The 17292-nt window shown below is 36.5% G+C and overlaps 1 protein-coding gene across 6 annotated transcripts in view; it reads right to left on the bottom strand.

The window, feature by feature from the left end:
- Positions 1 to 17292, bottom strand: part of LOC149561846 (ARM repeat superfamily protein) — a 240946-nt gene that overhangs the window by 193372 nt on the left and 30282 nt on the right. For 5 of the 6 annotated variants that reach the window (XM_089825383.1, XM_089825376.1, XM_089825377.1 and 2 more), the window contains exon 2: positions 6618 to 6719. Coding sequence is in view for 4 of the 6 variants with exons in the window: in XM_089825376.1 (XP_089681502.1) it covers positions 6618 to 6719 (102 nt within the window). In the remaining 2 variants the exon portion in view is untranslated. Of the gene's footprint in view, positions 1 to 6617; positions 6720 to 17292 lie in introns of those variants that run through there. The other variant, XM_089825380.1, reaches the window with a different exon arrangement.

The raw sequence follows: 17292 nt of genomic DNA, 5'->3' as shown, positions 1-17292 counted from the left end.
GAGGGGCTTTCTAGGACTATGTGGTTTCTACAGAAGGTTTGTGGATGGATATTCCAGGCATGCGGCACCCTTGACAGATTTGATGAGAAAGGGAGCTTTCTTGTGGACTCTTGAAGCACAGGAGTGTTTTGAAAAATTTAAGGGGTTGATGACTTCTTGTCCAGTGTTAGCATTACCAGATTTCAGCAAACCTTTTGAGCTACATTGTGATGCTTCCGGAGAGGGCATTGGAGCGGTGCTTATGCAGGAGAAGCACCCTATTGCTTATGAGAGCAGGAAATTGAGAGGGACAGAGCGGAGCTTCAGCATATATGATAAGGAGATGTTAGCCATTATGCATGCTTTGGCCAAATTCAGGCAATATTTGGTAGGTAGCAAATTTTGTATCAAAACCGACCATAATAGCCTAAGACACTTTTTGGGGCAGCGAGATCTCAATGATAGGCAGCAAAAGTGGGTGAGCAAGTTACAGTCCTATGACTTTGACATTACATATTTTAAGGGGACACAGAATGTAGTTGCTGATGCCTTATCACGTAGGCCCCATTTGAGCTTACTGACAGACATATCGGAGGATTGGAGACACTTGATCCTTGCAGAGTATGCAAAGGACACTTGGGCAGCTGGATTCATAGATGGGACTATTCAAGACAGCAGATACACCCTTGTGAATGAGCTCATCATTTACAAAGGACGAATATTTTTGGTCCCAAGATCAGTAGTGAGGAGGGTGGTTTTGAAATCTTTTCATGATTCACCTATGGCATGACATCCTGGTTTCTACAAGACATACCGACAGATTAGAGAGCGATTCACATGGAAAGGGCTCAAAGCAGAGGTACTTCAATATGTTAGGGAGTGTCCCACTTGCCAGCAGAATAAGCAAGAACACTCCTATCCAGCCGGTTTACTTCAGCCACTTCCGATTCCTGATAGGAAGTGGGAGTGTTTGTCTATGGACTTCATCACGGGACTACCTAGAGCCCAAGGCAGAGACTGCATATATGTGGTTGTGGATCGCCTTACGAAGTTTGCACACTCCTTTCCGATCACTGCTACATACACTGCTACACAGGTGGCAGAGTTGTTCTTCAAAGAGATATTCAGATTACATGGCTTACCTCAGAGCATTGTAAGTGACAGAGACAGTAGGTTTATGAGTCACTTTTGGCAGGAGCTATTCAGGTTGTGTGCGACAAAGCTCACTCCGAGTACTAGCTACCACCCTCAGACAGATGGTCAAACAGAGATAGTAAACAAATGGGTGGAGGGATATCTCAGAAATTATATAGCAGGGCAACAGAGGGCATGGGTAAAGTGGATTTATCTTTGTGAGTATTGCTACAATACCACTTATCACATGTCTATTCAGATGTCACCCTTTATGGCCCTGTATGGGTATGAGGCACCCAATTTTATGGATCTGCTTTTGAGTGACAGTAGAGTGCCCAGTGCAGGTGATTTGTTACAGGAGAGTCAAGACCTTGTTAAGACTCTCAAGGATAATCTAACTAAGGCACAAAATCAGCAAAAGCAGTATGCAGATCAGAAGAGGACTGAGCGGACTTTTGAGGTTGGAGACATGGTGTATCTTATGTTGCAGCCTTACCGTCAATCCACTCTCAAGAAGAGTGGTGCCGAGAAACTCAAGCCACGATACTATGGTCCATTTAGGATTATCAGGAAAGTGGGAGAGGTGGCTTATGAGTTAGACTTGCCGGCGGAGAGCAAGGTGCACAATGTTTTTCATGTGTCACGCCTCAAAAAGGCGCTAGGGCATCATATTGTGCCTTCTACAGTGCTACCACCCCTGGATGATGAGGGAAAACTTGTTTTGATACCGGAGGCTATCATTGATTTTAGAGAGAGGAACTTGAGGAAACGTACCATCCGAGAATATTTGGTGAAGTGGAAGGATTTGCCAGTAGAGGATGCTACTTGGGAGAGCGAGGAGATTTTACAGCATCCAGAGTTGAGATTGCTTGAGGACAAGCAATTTCAAGGAGGGCGGACTGTGATGTCCCCTTCTAGCTAGAGACATCACTTTAGCTGGTGATTAGCCTATCAGAGACCCTCGTAGGCTAATAAGATTGGATAGAGGGTCACCTTGGTGTGGAGATCCTCCAAGGACCAGAGCAGAGTACTCTTCTGGGTTGCTAGAGTTTGTTTATGATGAGTTTTCCCTTGAGTTTGGCTTGGTCAGGCTATTTTTAGCAGTTTTGGAGTTATAAAGATAGACCCCTGTTATTTTTAGAAAAGGGGTATGGTCATATGCAGTTCTATCATGTTAGCTCCCAGTCCAAACGACATTCAAAAATGTTGAGTAATAATGGAGATATTAATGTTTATTTAGTTAAAATAAACATTATTGGTTTTGAGCCTATATTGTTAAGTTATAATATATAACTTAAGTGAGGGTCATGATATCATAAAAGGGGCCATCGTTTCAATTAATTGTGGGTCCAAGCTTATGGAAAAATTAAAAGGGTTTTTCTAAGTTTTAATGTAATAACATTTTTTATGTTATTATTATATCTTTTATCCCACATTGAGCGTGGAGACTCATTCTGGAGTTGAGGAGTCCTTATAAACAAACCTTGTCTTCCTTCAAGAGCAGGTTATGAGAATTGCTTAAAAACTTTGCCTTGTGAAATTTCTTGAAGTTGTGGCAACAAGGGTTTCTACAAGTTTGAGAAGAATTCAGACTGTGGAGAACGTAGTATCTTCAGAGTTGATGCAATTTGAGGGTGTGAAATATCACTTGAATTTTGCCTGTGAGTTGACTTCATTCTGGAGTCAATATTGTGTTTCAGTAGGAAAAAAGTGGATGAATCTGTTTACAGGTTGGAAGGGGTTATAACAGCAGCTACAGTGCTGTGAACAGTACAGCGCTACAGTGAATTAAAAATCAGAGATTTAATATTACGGTTTTTGATAGGCGCTGCCCAAGGAGGAAGCAACCAGCAGCGTGGTTGCGTATCGGAGACAAAAATCAGGTTTTTTTCAACTATTAATGATGATGTTTTTAATGTATGCTTCCAGCAATAAGTATTGTACAAACATTAGGAGCCATCTGAATAAATGAATTTGATAAGCATTATAATCAGATTTGAGTTATAATTTGAGGTAGATTAGCTTTCAATATTTGTATTTTCTTTTCATCAACTCAAAAACCCAAAAACAGCTTAAAACATTCAAAAACAAACCAAAAACAATTATTACACCCAGGGAAACAAACAGTGATCAGCGTAGAGCCTATTTGGGGTTCTTACATGTTATATATAAAGCATCAAGTGCAGGGCATTGTAGACTTGAATTTTATTATCAATAAAGTGATCTTTTGTTGAGTGGCTGGGTTTTTCCCTTCATTTTAGAAGGGTTTTCCCAGGGTGACTTCTGGCGTTTGTTTTAGTTGTTATGTTTCCTTATTTATTTCTGAGCTAAATCCAACATGGTATGAGAACCAAGTTAAATAACAACAATTTAGAAGTATTCAAATTTTTGTTGCTGTGAGATAGATTGTCTCATATCTTTGTTCCTTTGTGTCGGCTGTTCATTATTCCTGTGTTGAAAGTACTTATCTTCGGTTGCTACTCGAGCTCAGTTATCAATATTATTATTATATTCTATATTCTATGTAAAGCTCTTTTATTTGAGTTTTATGACTTCTAATTTGATCTTTTGAGCGATCTCTGCAGATCTTGGGTTCAATTCAAAGGTGGAACATGGCAATGCAGGTCGAGCTATTCCAGGATGGATACTTGAGGAAGCCTTTTTGTTTTGCCAATAAGAGGACTACCCTAGCTGAAAGAAGAATCACACAGCTTATTCATTTGGGATTATAATGCAGTTTGTTGAAGACAAAAGGTGCATTCTGAATGATTAAAATGAGAATGCTGATTGCAATCATGGAGAGAGATTTCTTTAGAGGGAGCTTGTGATTCAGAGATAGATGTTCAGCCTCAAAGGGAGGTTACATCAACTATCTTATTGTGTCAATCAAAGCCATCATTGTTGAGAGGGATTCTTTGTTGAGAAGATATTTTAATCATTGTATGCATGATGTTAATAAGTTTCAATATCTATGATAAATTCTAGATATTGTAGGATTTTGAGACTCTTGATGGAAAAAAGTCTCAGCTGTAATTTTTTCCTTCTTGTTAATTATGGATTCTTATTTATGTCAAATGAGTTAAAGTTGTAAGGTCAACCTGATAACTCTTTCACTTATGAAAGATTCATAGTGAGCATCCTGTAGAGAGAGACCATGATGTCATCATGTTGAGAGATTCCGTGATGGCTTCATTTTCTTCTATAATGGTACAATATAATAGAGGACTCCAGTAACTGGCTTGAGGTTTCTTTAGAGAATCGGGCATCAAAGTGCCCTCAAATATGTATCTTAGGGAGCATAATAAGATAGAAATTAGCCTCCCATATCTACAAAGAGCCACTAGACCTCAAAAAAAGAGAAACAGAGTGGATGCAAGAGGTGAAGGAATCCCTTCCGAGCCTTATTTTGATGAGGAGATTATTATAGTCAAGCATAGGTAATCTCAGAATTTAGCCCTTTTCAGATACTATCAATATATGGTATGGTTTGTCGATAACCTGTAGATAATAGTTATGGTAGTTTTCTCATATAGTCAGTATGGTCTTTGTCTAGCACAGTGCTTATAGGGCTTAGCATCTCTAGTCTTGGTGATGAATAGAAAAAAGTAACAAGTTTTGATATCATTATGTACATTCCTATGTTCAGCAGTTTCCATATTGAATCTGTAAATTTTTTGTAACTGTTATAGTCTCAGGTCGGAAACAATTATATACAGACGATGTGCATAGTCAATCAATGAATACAAAGATTACATATTATATATAATCACAGATGGCAAAGGTGTATAATCTCTCTGGTACTCAAAAGCGCTTTGATTTCTGCTTTAGAAATGTTTACTTTTTCTTTGATCAGAAATGGGATTTGTAGTAAGGTGAACAGTTTAAATCAAAGATCATATAATAAGATGAACTTAAGCACTGAATCGATGTATTAATCTACACCATAAGTTAGCTAAGAAGATGAGTAGTGTGTTGAGGATCAGGGCATTATGTGACCAAGTAAGAAAGACCGCAGAATAAGGCAATAGTTGTTTATGTAAAGGATAAAGTTGTTATCGATGCAACAATAATAAATGGTAAGACTTAGGAGGCTTTAAATCAATATCCATTGATTAAATTAAATATCTAACACTGCAGAGATATCAGGCATAAATGGCAATCAGAACAATACTCAATACTACTGCAGAACATTACTCAGTACTGTTCATATACAGTATAAAACTGGGAAGGAGCTCTTTAGCTAAAATAATGATATATATAATTGTAATGTATTAACAGATCTTACTAATTCCTTATCAAAGATTAAGAATTCTAAACAAACTGTGCATTGTGATAGAATGATTAGAATCAATGCATAAAGACACTGTGATCCCTCTTATAGTTTCCATTATTGAAGATTCTCACAGGTAAAGACAGAAACCATTATTGATGATTCTCACAGGTAATATAATTATCTCAATAAGGTATGTTTCTTTATCATGAAAGGAAAATGGGTTCCAATTTTGATGTAGACTTTTCTCCTTAAATTCAAAAGATAATATCAATATGAGAATATTAATGAATATCAACTTTTTACGCAATTGTTATGCAAACATTTTATCATGAGTTTGCATTTTATAAGGAAGAATAAGGGCTCATAACACAAAATGAACTTTGAAACACAAACCTAAGAAAAGGAAGACAATCTTAGAAACAGGGGCAGAGTTTGAGGAATTGTAAAGGAAGGATCACCATTTTAAGACTCGGGTATAACACGAAAACTGAATATTATAAAGATTCCACAAATGCCTATGTAAAGAGGGAAATCCTCTAATACCCCTGTTAAGGGTAAAATATATGACTTTAAAAATAATTGTTTTTTAATTAGAAGGTATGCCTTCTAAAGATCCCATGATTTATAAGGGGCACTTGTACATCTTAAAACAGAACTTATGTCCCGTGCCATGCCAGGGATTTCTTCCCTATTTTTTTTCCCCTAGTGCCCACACATTGAATGGGGTAAAACAAAAAACTGTCAAAATTATTTCGAAATATAATATAACTAGGGCATTTACCTTTTCTCGATCGAAAAAATATATAATATTAATAAATAATAATACAGTAAAATTAATTAAATGAATAGACACATCTTTTCTCATGACAAAGGGAAGAGGAATATTAACTCCGAAAAGAAAATATGAGAGAGGAGGAGAGGAAACGAGTCTGCAAAATCCCAACCTAGAAATAAACATTAAAATAAGTAAGGTCCCAACAGGGGACATTAAAGATGCTATAGCTACAAACAAAACACTGCAATTGGTTGTTTTCAGTGACAAAGCTTTCAAAGAAACTGGACTGAAAACACATAATATGTGATAAGAATGGAAAAGATGAATGACACGGAAAAGTGAATCCCTTATGTAAAAGGACAAAAAAACGGCATGCATACAAGTTTACTAGTGAAGGAACAGAGTCTACAGACAAATAAAATCCAAATTTCATAAAACATTTAATGCCCTGCATACCTGTAGCAATTTAAAGCCATAATGGCGAATTTCAGAAGACCAGTTTGATTTCACCAATTCCAATGAGGTAGCTGCTAAAACGTGAATATCTCCTGATTTTATCTGCTCCATATGAGTACAAAACAATCCAGAACACAAAAATAAGAGTGAGAAATATTGGGCTCACAATACTGCAAACTTCTACCAAGATACTGACCACATATACAGGTCAACATTGTAAATAGAAAATCAACTGTTTTTAGAATGTGTGCAAAAAAATAAAACTTATTTTCTCTATTATAGTTCAAAAAGAAAGAATGTTGTTGGCATAGACATGTCTTCCTCCTGCACAATTATATAACAATTTCACCAAGTTCGAAAAGAAAGACTGGAACAAAGAAATCAGATACATAAATGAATTGAAAATGAGAAAAGACTAATGATAAAAATTGATATATTTGGAAAATACAAAAAAAAATTCTATGAAGTAGAATCCATGTAAAAATTGTGGAGCTCCATGAGAATTGCACAGCATATAACATTATAAAGATGAATAACCTTACCATTACACAGAAAATGTAGCCTATCTCTTATAAGCATGACAGCCATTCATCTAAGAACTAATCAACCATGAAATATGTTTGAGCAAAAGAACTTTAAAAAAAAACGATTCTTCCTAAACAATTTGTCTAAAGCATGTAGAGTAAACTTCTTGTTAAATTGCAACTTTGGGTCAGCTAAGGTTACAAAAAAAGTGGATCAACATTGACCCACACCCTCCAAAAAAACAAGGTTTTAACATGAAAGGCTGAAAAAATGAGAATGTCTTTTCTCAATTTGGATGAAGGTTACAAAACAAGTGGATCAACGTTGACCCACAGCCTCCAAAAAACAAGGTTTTAACATGAACAGTTGAAAAAATGAGAATGTTTTTTCCAAGGTTGCATGGGTACTCGTACCCACACCCCTGGTACTCATACCACGTACCCAAGTACCGGGTACACATACACCAAGTACTCGGTGGAAAGCATCACAGCTTAGGACCTTGATTAAGATTTCTGAAAAAAAAATTCGGTCTTTTGTTTGCATATCAACTTCTTATCTATCAAGCTTAATTCAATACCTAATCAGCTTGATACTTTGATAAAATATTGATTAACAATAAACTTTATCACTGTTCAAGTCAGAAGCTTATCATTTGCAATATGTCAATGTCATACGATTTATGATCTTCTTGTTCATGTTTAAAGTCTGCCTTCTCTGTTATGCATCAAAACATTTATCATATATTATTATTACAAACATATAGCAAATCTGAAAGAGAAGAATACATTACATTTAAAAACTTTATCACTATTCTTGTTTTTGAAAAACCATTGTCATGACTCATAATTTCAGATGATTTTGGCCATCCCCATGCAACCTTGGTTTTTTCTCAATTCGGATGATTTTGGCCACTATACTTATAACCTCCAAACTATCTGGAGACAAAAAGTACATGTTGTATTAACTATGTATGGTTAAGTAAAATGAACCTACTCAAAGCGATAAGTATTAATAATTAGTAATCTATAGTTCCACAAGGGCTTTGAATGGGAATTATTACAAAGCATTGCACACAATATTTATAGGTCCTTCCATAGCCAACACCCCAGGTGTGGGATTTCCTTGCTTGCACAAAGCAAGTATACTGCTTAACTATATATTTAATGCTCACAGTTTGAATGGTATATAGCTCTAGTGCAAGTCATGTCTTGACAATCTACCCAAACATTGGGAAGTGTCTCTAAACTGGTGATTTATACTCATTATAAAATATACCTGCTGTTTGCAACAAGCTTACCAGATTAAAAAAATCCGGTCTGAGTTACATTTGATCTGGACCAGTAAGTGAAACAGAAATTCCAAAAAGTTGAGTCACGATGAGACACTTCTAAGAAATTCTTTTATTGGTGAAATTACTAACAATCCCCTTTGGATAAATTTGGTAGACAAAATTAAATTGAGAGAGTAGTTTTAGGTTCTAAGCACAGCGAAATGGGAGATAAACTACTATAAGGTTGTTTCTACCTATTATCTTACAAGAGGATTTCTAGATTTGAGCTCAACTACAATCATGCTACAACTGCATTAATACCTAAAGAAAAACCATAGACCTAAAATATCTGAACACTCGACTAAAATAAGAAGACTTTTCACACTTAAATGCTCAAACTATATTTTCGGGTTCTGAAGACAGTAAAAGAAGGGCTTTTTGGAAAAGAAAAAAAGCATTCTCCATCCTTCTAGTCACATTCTGACTTCTACATCATTTGCACAAGTTTTGGGTGTTAGGTTGCAGGACATGTGGTTGGTTCTGATGATGCTGGTTTGTAGTTGGTTTAGTGTCCACAAAAATATCACGCACTTCTTCATTTGGGATCCAGGTGGATGTTGGAGTTCACTATATTGCCGAATTGCTTGAGGACAAGCAATCTCGGGGAGGGAGGACTCCCCATTCTTGTTGGCATCGGAATTTGAGAGATTAGCCTATTATTGAGATCCTCGTAGGCTAATTATTGTCAATAGAGGGTCTTCTGTGGTAGTGGCTTGGCTTGGGAGGGTTTTGTATTCTCCACAATTCAATAAGCTACCGGTCGGTCTTCGTTTGGCTTAGATAGGACTTCGTTTGGGCTTAGTTTTGTCTACTTACTATTTGTGGTAAGTTGAGTGTTGATTGAGATGGACCCTTTTCTATTTTTGGAAAGTGCATTTGGTCACATGGAGAAATAATAGGTATGACTACTATTTGAAACGACATATTTAAATAATGAGTATTTTAGGAGTTCTTATATTTTTAGTGGCCAAATTATTATTAATTATTAAATGGCTTATTATAAGGTTATAATTTAACTTTATAATTTCACTTAAGTTGAAAGTTGAGTTATCATTGAAAGTGTCATTTATTAATTAGTTAAGCCAAGTCAAGTGAGAGAATCTAAAGAAAGCTTCTAATTGATGTTGCACGGTGAGGCTTCTTGAGTGAAGTTAAACTTTGGCAACAAAAGGAAAATAGGAAGTTATAAATACAAGCCCATTTGTTGAGAAAAGCATGCTTGAATATTTATTTGCTTTTGTTGCCTTTGTGGCTTTTTTTGAGTTCTGATTTTTGTGCCCTTGGTGAAGTATAACGGTCTGAATTCTAAGTTGTTCTATTGGATCTATAGCTGAAGTATTGTAGATTCAAATCTGAGACTTCGTTTTGAGTTGCATTGGCAATTGTGTTGAGATATACAATTGGTCATTTCTCCTACTGTTTTACTGTAGCTAAAGAGAGTTCTGCGTTGAATAATTTCACTAGCATTGGGAAAAATTATTAAAGTTGTACCTACATTTTCTATTCGAAGGGACTGGCTGATTATTGAGGTCTACAAGAAGCATTTGGTTAGATGAGTTTCAGATTTGCAGAATTGGGAGGCTGCGATTCATTTGGCTGTGCTAAGATTAGAATTTGAAGAGATTGGCATACATCCTTCATTACATTCCAAGTGTGTTTGATGAGGAAGTTGGTTAGTTATTGTATATTTCATTTCCAAACTTATTGTGTCTACCTGCAACACTATTGTGTCATGTCCAATAAATGAAATTGTGCTAAGGCATTTAATAAAGTGGGGAGTTGCTCATTAATTGTTTGCCAATATTTTGATATCAATTTCCAGTTAATTTGTGAATGTATCAAATTATTGAAAGAGTGGAGAATCAATTCTCCTATTGGTATCATAAATAGTTATGTGCATCTATCCATCTCCAGTTCATTTGCTTGAGTTTCAAGTTCACTTGCCAAGTGTTTGACGAATTGTCAAACATCTAAATAATTGATGTATTTTGGAGTTATAGCCAAGCAAGGCTATTACATCCAGCGGTATTCTAAGACAGTCCAGGGCTCACCCCCGCCCTCGATCTTACCCTTTAATGCCTGATTTTTTCCTACCCTCACATATAATTTGGACCCAATCAATTTGCAGTCCTTCAACACAAATGGCCTAAACCAAGAAGAAGTGATGCTCTATAAAATCCAAAATCTCCTCCTTTCCTTTTAATCTTAGCAACAGTGCCACGATATCTCTCTTTAGATTCGTTCCAAAAAGAGTCCTTGGCATCTTACTCTTTTTGGAACGAGGTATCTGAAACCAAGTTCTCTGCATGTCCTCTCTCCTCAAAGTCTTCTTCTCATTGAACATCGATGCCGAGGAAGAAAAATCGATGTCAAAATACTCTTCTTTTACTGGGATGTCGAATGCAAATTGCATCAATTCTTTGTTAACAAAAAGCAGAATAGATTAATCAAGTAGCAATATTTGCTTTGTCTGTGGATTGTATCTTTCGATACATTCCTTTACTAATTCTAGCACATACACGGCCATAGGGAACCCAATAGCCTCAACTAGTCCACACTCTTTCAATTTCTATCCAATCAGCCGATCACACCTTGCTCCTTTGATTGCCATTAGCTTATACTTTCACATAGGAGACAAACTGCTTTGATAAAATAGCTGTTACAACATGAAGAACTCTCTTTGGGGAAAATTTGATCATATAGACTCGGAAATTTGAACGTTGGCACCACACAAACAAAATAACTCACAACTAACAATCATAAAAGTTGGATTTGTAATAAATTAGATAGGTTAACAGCTCTTTAAAACATTTTACTTCCACCCGTATCATGATTCATAAATTCGATGAACACTCACTTAAATCTCCTATAGTAGCGAGATTAGTCACTTACCAAATCCGTTGATTTTGGCTTAATGGAAACTACTCTTTTCACTTCGAAATCCAAAACAAGGGTTTTGCATTACAATTCTTTATCTGCAGGGAACAAAAGCATAAACTTACTTTTCCATAAGCTTGTCTTTTCCTTCAATTCGAGATCGCAGCACGAGCAATACTCCTTCGGCGCCTTGGATATCCTATCACTTTCTTTTCCACACAAAGCTTTCCTTTGTACTTTAGCTCATTCTTTGGAGAAGCTGCGAAATGAAATTTCGTCCTTGAGGGCTTGGACTCTTATCTTTTTAATCGGGTTCGCACTTTACGAACTACTCCATCGGAAACAACATTGTGTTATTTCCAAAGAATCCTTTCGCATCCGCATTAATATTTCCACATTTTATATCTTCTAGGATAGAAGTTGCATACTTTCCTTTCAAACGGAACATACCAATGAGGTGTATGTTTTCCAATAGAATTATTTTATTGATTTGGTTGGCTATTCTTTTCTTCTTCCCAACATTGCTTCAGATATGAACTCGAAGACATTCGCTTCCAAAGGGGAAGCACTTAGATTGATGAAACTTCATTTCTCTACACGAAAACAGATTTTGACTTCGGATTGGTACTGTTAGAGTTCCATAGCTGTGGATCCTTATTTTGCTCCTCTAATCATGAATCAACCTTTAAATGCACCTAGAAATGTTAACACACCTTGTTCTTTGGGATGCTACATGACGGAGTGCGCCAGCAATGGGGATTCGACAACACGGGTTGGAATCGAAAAGGAACATCTTGCTAGCTATAGGATTTAATAGCAAAGCCGGAATAGGCTTCCTTCTCATCAGGAGGATGCTCAAACAGAAACCCACCCGAACCTAGATCACCTAAGACCTTGATGCAAGAAAAAAGCAAAAACCTCGCATAGAGGTGTCGAGGGAAACAAAGCATGTAAAACCCAAAAAGACCCAAAAGGCAAGCTTTGGGGATGCTTGATGAGAAGGGAGCCACCTAAGGGATACCTAGACCAGGACTTCAAACATATATGCAATGAAAACTGACCAAGTTAGAAGTTTGAAAGGGGAAGACTGAAATTCGGCAACACTTGGCTCTGATTGGGGAGTTAGACATGCACATGTCTAAGAAGGGACCTAGTATCGCTGGTTTCACAAAGCCGGAATGGAAAACCTTAGGAGTGGGGTGATGCAAGAGCATCCTGTGTTGCCTTGTAATCCTGCACTTTTTATTCATTCTGCCAATGCTATCAAGTTCCAGTTGCTACCTAGTTCCACTTGTTGCCGAGTTGTCCAGTGTTGACCGAGTGTCTCTTCATGTGCCGAGTGAACATGATATTTGATGAAGCTCAGGCCCTTCATTGACTGAGTTGTCTATGTTTTGGTTCTTAGTTGGAGCCAACCTTTGTATTTAATTTGGATCGTGAATTTAATGATGGAATCTTGTCTAGGGATGAGTGTTGACCCTTTTGAGGTTGGCCTTTTTTAAATGTAATGTTCTAGAATCTTTTGTAAGCCATTTTGGCAAGTATAAATAGAGTGCTAGGTTTAGGTTAAAGGTAGAACTTAGAGAGTTTCAACTAGGGAATGCATGTGTCTGGGAATGAGAATTTGAAGCTGGATCGTGGATCTTGAATTTATTTTGTATCTGGCCATAATCCAAAAGGCCTTATAGCTAGGCATGTATGTTGATTACTTGATGAATCAATAAAGTATTTTGTTTTCTCTCCTTGGTGTTGTTCTTTGTTGTTTGCTTCCATTGTGTTTACTTTGCAAGATGGTTTGGATAGTTGGGTATGCCCTTAGCCCTAGTTATTTCGTTCCTCCTTGCACTAGGTGGTATCAGAGCTTGAAGTTCATCCTTGTGAAGATTGGATTGTGTAGAACCCTAAGTGAATTTAGTTGTAGGATGACAAATCTGAGATTTTGACCTATAACTTGCAGAGGGTTACAATCTTGTTGGAACCTAATTTGTAGAGATGGTTCGAGGTAGAGGAAATGTTGATGATGCCATATTGGATACTTTGAGACAAATTGCAACTGGATTAGATGCTGTGGAGACAACCCAAAGGAGAGGAGCACATCTTGATGATGTGAGTGATGATGAAGTAATAGCACCAAACCCTAATCTAGAACCTGAAAAAGATCAAGATGAGGCAAGATTGTTGAGAGTATTGTCTAGGGTACATTCAAAGCCTATTGTAGAAGTTGTTCGTTATGATGGAAAATTGGACACCAATGTTGTGTTGGATTGGATCTCTGATATGGAGAAGTTCTTCGAGTATGAAAACACTCCTGATAATAGGAAGGTGAAAATTGCAGTTACTAGGTTGAAGGGTCATGCTTCACTATGGTGGGAGCATTTGCAAACGGATAGACAAAGGAGAGGATAAGAGAAGATTAGAACTTGGCTAAAGATGGTGACCAAGGTGTAGAATAAATTCCTTCTTGTTTTTGACCAAGTTCGCCTGTTGACAAAGATGCAAAATTTGAGACAAAGAAACACGACCGTGAAGGAGTAAACTGAGGAATTCTATAGATTGGACATCGAATCTGGACATGTGGATGATGATGTTGAAAAAATTGCAAGGTATCTAAATGGATTGAGATCTAGAATCCAAGATGAAATAAATTTTGTGAAATTGGAAAGTGTGGAAGAAGCATACCAATATGCATTGAAAGCTGAGGAGATCTTGACAAAGATGCATGAACAAAGACAAAGAGGTAGAGGTGGTAGATTCCAGAGAGACAGAGGTAGATCTTATGGAGAATGTGGCAGATCTAACAATTATGTGCAAGATAAGGGCAAATATGAATGAAAAAGTGATGACAAAAACAACACTGAATGGAAAGGTGGTAATTCTTACCAAGGAGGCACTAGTTCTTACCGAGGAAGATGTAATTCTTATTCTAGAGGTGGTTTTCATGGTAATTGTTTCAAATGTGGTAAAGAGGGGCATAGATCCTTTGAATGTAGATCCTTTGAAAATGGGCAAGGTAATAGAAATATTGTGATTCAAGGAGACATTGAGGGTTCATCAAGTGGACCTGAAGATGGAGAAAATCTGATGGTGAGAAGAACCTTATGTAATAAGGGAAGTGATCAGGAACCTGTCTTTAGGAGAAATCTTTTCAAGACCAGATGTAAGATGGTTGGAAAATGCTGTAAAGTGATCGTTGGCAGTGAAAGTTCAACAAATTTGGCATCAAAAGAGCTGGTTACAAAGTTGCAGTTGCAGAGGCTGAAGCATCCTAAATCCTATCATGTTTCATAGATCAAGGATGAGCATAAGATATTGGTAAGTGAGCAATGTATTGTGAAGTTCAAGATTGGAAATTACTTTGATGAAGTTCTATGTGATATTATGCCTATGGATTGTTGTCATATTTTGTTGGGTAGACCTTGGCAATATAATAGATATGCTTTTTGGGTGAATGGGAGAAAACAAACATTATTGCCTTTGATTGAAAGTCCAAATGAAGTTAATTGTACTACTGTGAGAGTGTGCATGGTTAATGGGAAGCAATTTGAAAAGGAAGTGAAGAATCAAATTTGTTTTGCCATAATTCCTAGAGGACCAAGTTTTGGTAGTAATGATCGAGTGACATCAGAAGCTAGTAATTGCCGAGTGACAATAGAAACAGGTAGAGGTTGAGTACTAACAAAAATTGAAAGTTTGTTGAATGAGATAAAGAAATCGTTGCAGAAGATATATCTAATGGTTTACCACCAATCAGAAGTATAAGTCATTGTCTGGATCTGATTCCTGAAGCTGGTTTGCCGAATAAAGCACCATATAGATTGACACTTATAGAGAATGAAGAACTTAACAGACAAGTGCATGAGTTGTTGCAGAAAAGTTTGATCAGAGAAAGCTTGAGTCCATGTGTTGTACCTATTGTATTGGCACCTAAGAAAAATGAAGAAGGAAGAATGTGTACTAATTCCAGAGCTATTAACAAGATCACAGTGAAATATAGGTTACCTATGCCGAGGATGGATGACATAATGGATTGTCTAAGTATAGCAAAGTATTTTACCAAGATTGATTTAAATAGTGGTTATCATCGGATCACAATCAAAGAAGGTAATGAATGGAAAATTGCTTTCAAGACAAAAGATAGTTTGTATAAATGGTTGGTCATGCCCTTTGGCTTGACTAATGCACCTAGTACTTTCATGAGGTTGATGAATGAAGTTCTCAAAACATTTTTGGTTAAGTTTTTACTTGTTTATTTGGATGATATTCTAATATTCAATAAGACTAAGGAAGAACATCTTGAACATGTTAGACAAGTATTGCAGAGATTGAAAGAGAAGTTGATGATTAACTTGAAAAAGTGTTCTTTTATGCAAGAGGAGATTGTGTATTTGGTATTTGTGACTTCAGTTGATGGTTTGAGAATGGATCTTGAGAAGGTTAATGCAATTTTGGAATGGCCTACACCTAAGAATGTGGATGAAATAAGATTATTTCATGGTTTGGCTAGTTTCTACAGGAAGTTTATAAGTAATTTCAGTTATGTTTGTAATGTTATGACTGAGACAATGAGAGGAGATAAAAAGGAATTCAAGTGGACACATGGAGCTGATAAGAGTTTTGAGACTGAGAAACAAAAGGTTGCTAAGTTCCCTGTATTGGCTTTGCCTGATTTCAATAAGGTATTTCAAGTTGAATGTGATGCAAGTGGTAGTGCAATAGAAGTTGTGTTGAGTCAAGAAAGTAAACGTGTTGCTTTCTTTAGTGAAAAATTGAATGATGCTAAAAGAAAGTATTATGTATATGATCAAGAGTTTTATGATATTGTTCAAGCCTAGAAGAAGTGGAGACATTATTTGATTCCTAAAGAGTTTGTGTTGTATACTGATCATAAAGCTTTATAATACTTGGGAAGTCAATATAAATTGAATCAAAGACATATGAAATGGGTTGAGTACTTGCAGAGTTTCACATTTGTGATTAAGCATAAGAGTGGAGTTACTAACAGAGTTGTTGATGCATTGAGCAGAAGACATTCTTTATTAACTGAGATGAAGGTTGAAGTTCTTGGTTTTGATGAAATTAAAGAGTTATATGATATTGATCCTGATTTTTTTGAGGCGTGGAGAGACTACAGCACTGCAGAGCACCAAATTTATCAGAATACACGAGTAAGTATGATGAGTATTTCATTCAAAAAGGTATGTTGTTCAAAGAAATTCAATTGTGCATACCAAGAAGTTCTATGAGAGTTAATTTGATTTAGGAAAAGCATAGTGGTGGATTGGTGGACATTTTGGAATTGATAAGACATTGAGTTTGTTGAAGGACAAGTATTATTGGCCACAAATGTATAAGGATGTTCAAAAATTTGTGAAGAGTTGTGGAGTTTGTCAAGTTGCAAAAGGAGTAAGTCAGAACACTAGATTGTATACACCTATTTCTGTTCCTAAGAAACCTTGGAGCGACATCAGTATGGATTTTGTTCTTGGATTGCTTAAGACAATGAAGGGGTATGATTCTATATTTGTTGTGGTGGACATATTTTCTAAGATGAGTCATTTCATACCTTGTAAGAAAACATCAGATGTTGAGCATGTTGCTAAACTTTTCTTTAAAGAGATTGTGAGATTGCATGGATTACCAAGAAGTATTATTTCTGACAAAGACAATAAGTTTGTTGGTTACTTTTGGAAGACATTGTGGAAGAAGCTGGATATTGAGTTGAAGCTTAGTTCTACATTCCATCCACAGACAAATGGACAGACAAAGGTTGTGAATAGAAGCTTGGGTAATTTGTTGAGATGTTTAGTTGGAGATAAGCCAAGCAATTGGGAGATGGTATTGGCACAAGTTGAGTTTGCATATAATAATTCTGTGAATAGGAGTACAGGGAAGACACCTTTTGAGATTGTTACAGGAATGCAACCTAGAGGCATATCAAATCTA

The sequence above is a fragment of the Cupressus sempervirens genome, chromosome 4 (assembly GCF_028749045.1).
Source record: "Cupressus sempervirens isolate cs-2001-9-10 chromosome 4, ASM2874904v1, whole genome shotgun sequence".
NCBI classification, from domain to species: Eukaryota; Viridiplantae; Streptophyta; class Pinopsida; order Cupressales; family Cupressaceae; genus Cupressus; species Cupressus sempervirens.
This window is presented reverse-complemented; position numbering and strand designations above follow the sequence as displayed.